General features: G+C 51.2%; 1 protein-coding gene across 1 annotated transcript; it reads right to left on the reverse strand.

Moving 5' to 3' along the window:
* Nucleotides 1-584: 584 nt before the first annotated feature.
* Nucleotides 585-1,469, reverse strand: KCNK13 (potassium two pore domain channel subfamily K member 13). The gene has a single exon (XM_033849471.1). The coding sequence runs from the start codon at nucleotides 1,467-1,469 to the stop codon at nucleotides 585-587; it is 885 nt and encodes a 294-aa protein (XP_033705362.1).
* Between the last annotated feature and the right edge of the window lie 592 nt (nucleotides 1,470-2,061).

Genomic DNA, 2,061 nt, shown 5'->3' on the forward strand with positions numbered 1-2,061 from the left:
AGAGCTTAAAAACAAAAGAAAAGAAAAACAAAAATTGAGAAGCAGGTATAAAGAGGAACAGAGGCTTTCCCTAGCCATGGCCCCATGGATGAATCTGCCCAGAAGGAAGCCCAGCAAAAAGAAAGCCCAGTCACATTCTCAAACGGTTCCCACCCTCCCTTTGTTGACGGGACTAAGAGAGGCAGTGAATTCAGCTGTTCAGAGTTCCAGGGGAAAGTCAGGATCTTCAGGATTTTTACTTCCAAATGAAGGATAGAGCAGCAGGAGATCAAGGCTGAAGGAAGCCCTCCCTCTCTTAGGCAGTTAAAGCCCTGGAGCAAGGTGGGTAAAGAAGACAATATGATGTCTTAGACTGCTTTTGTGGCTCATTTTTAAAAGACTGAATTCAGACTTAAAGAATAAAGATAAGGAGAAAGGCATCGAGGCTGCAGGTTCCCGCAGCCCTAGGAAGTGGCTGTTTGCTGGAGACAAGAAGATGAGATTTCTCAAGCTGGGCTCCAGGCTAGAAGGAACAGAATGAACCCAGCCAGGGCACAGAGCTGAGCTGGTTGACAGTACCCTCGTTGTCCATTCTCTCCTTGCCCCTACCTGTCCCCACTGGTCTCTGCCAGCCTGTTGTTCATTACTGCAAAGGCTCCTATCCCCCCTGAGAATTCATCGTCCAGCGACAGAGTGCTGGTCTGGTGGGGGCAGCCATTGGCCGTTTCGGACAGCTGCTTCTGGAGGATGGCTAGTGAGACCTTGTTGGCCGCCAAGAAGTCCTTCATGGAGATCATCTCACCCGAGAGACGCCGCCCATCCGTGTCACTCTCTATGACTCCATCCGTTTCTATGGAGATGTCGCACCGGTTCTGGACAGTGCCTGGCATCACCACGTTCCTCCGGGACTGCAAGAGACTTCTCTGGCATTGTTGGCAGCACCCGCCATCCATCTTCCTCAGGATCCAGTTCACGGACTGTTTAATGAGGATGGAGATGACATTGAACAAGGAATAGATGCAGCAGACGCCCATGAGGATGAAGACGAAGTTGGCGAAGCGGTAGAGGCCCTGGCTAGCATACCGGGCATTCTGGCTGCTGACAAGGTCCCCAAAGCCGATGGTGCTGAAAGCCACAAAGCAGAAGTAGAGCGCGTCGAAGTAGCTCCAGCCTTCCACGGAGGTGTACATGGCGGACGCGCAGCAGGAGATGAGGAGGGAGGCCATGCACAGGATCAGCATGACGTAGTACACGGAGGGCTTCCAGCCAGCCGCGCTGTCCGCCTCACCCTTCCCCGGGTTCTTCAGGCTCTGCTGGGGCAAGGCCCCCCGCCTCTGGAGCTGCCGCTGGTGGCACGATTTCATGATGCAGGCGATGACGGTGATCAGGCGCTCCAGGAAGAGGTTGAAGAACAAGATGGTGCTGGAGCACCCGAGGAGGCCATAAAAGATCAGAAAGAGTTTTCCTTCTACTGTTGCCGGAGTCGTCATCCCAAACCCTGCAGGAGACAAAAATCAGAGGAGAGTGAGGGAGATCTCGGCCGTGAACGGGGTCAGTCTTGGCTTTGATGGCTGGCAAAGGACCTGAATAAACAGTTTCGTAAAAGCACTCTGTCCTAGCCTTTCTAGGAAGGAGAGGGAGAATTCTGACTTGCTTTTGAAGACACTAAGTGTTGTTCAGAGCTGGGCTGCTCAAAGTCCATATGGTGCCACAGTGCAAATCAGAACAAGGTACCTCTTCCTCTGAGTGGATACCACCAGTGACAGTGGCTCGGTGATGAGAATGTGGGCTGGATTTCAGCCTCCCCTCCCGATTCTGCTGTAGATGTCCTCATACAGTAGATGACCTGAACGACCATACTCAACAGACGTTGTTCAGAGAGATAAACAAAGGCTCATACAAAGTAAAGTCTTACAGAATTCACTTATTCTATAAACACTTATTGGCTGCCATTCCAGGAATGGGGGATAGAACTGTGGAGAAAGATAGATCTGGTCTCTGCCTTTATGGAGCTCTAATGTAGTGAAGTGATTACTATGTTGTGTGATCAGTGTTGTGATAAGCATGGTGCTGGAGAATGTT

Source organism: Tursiops truncatus, chromosome 2, assembly GCF_011762595.2.
Source record: "Tursiops truncatus isolate mTurTru1 chromosome 2, mTurTru1.mat.Y, whole genome shotgun sequence".
Taxonomy (NCBI): Eukaryota; Metazoa; Chordata; class Mammalia; order Artiodactyla; family Delphinidae; genus Tursiops; species Tursiops truncatus.

Coding starts and splice junctions, on each gene's coding strand:
- KCNK13 (XM_033849471.1), bottom strand. CDS start 1,469: ATGACGACTCCGGCAACAGTAGAAGGAAAACTCTTTCTGATCTTTTAT.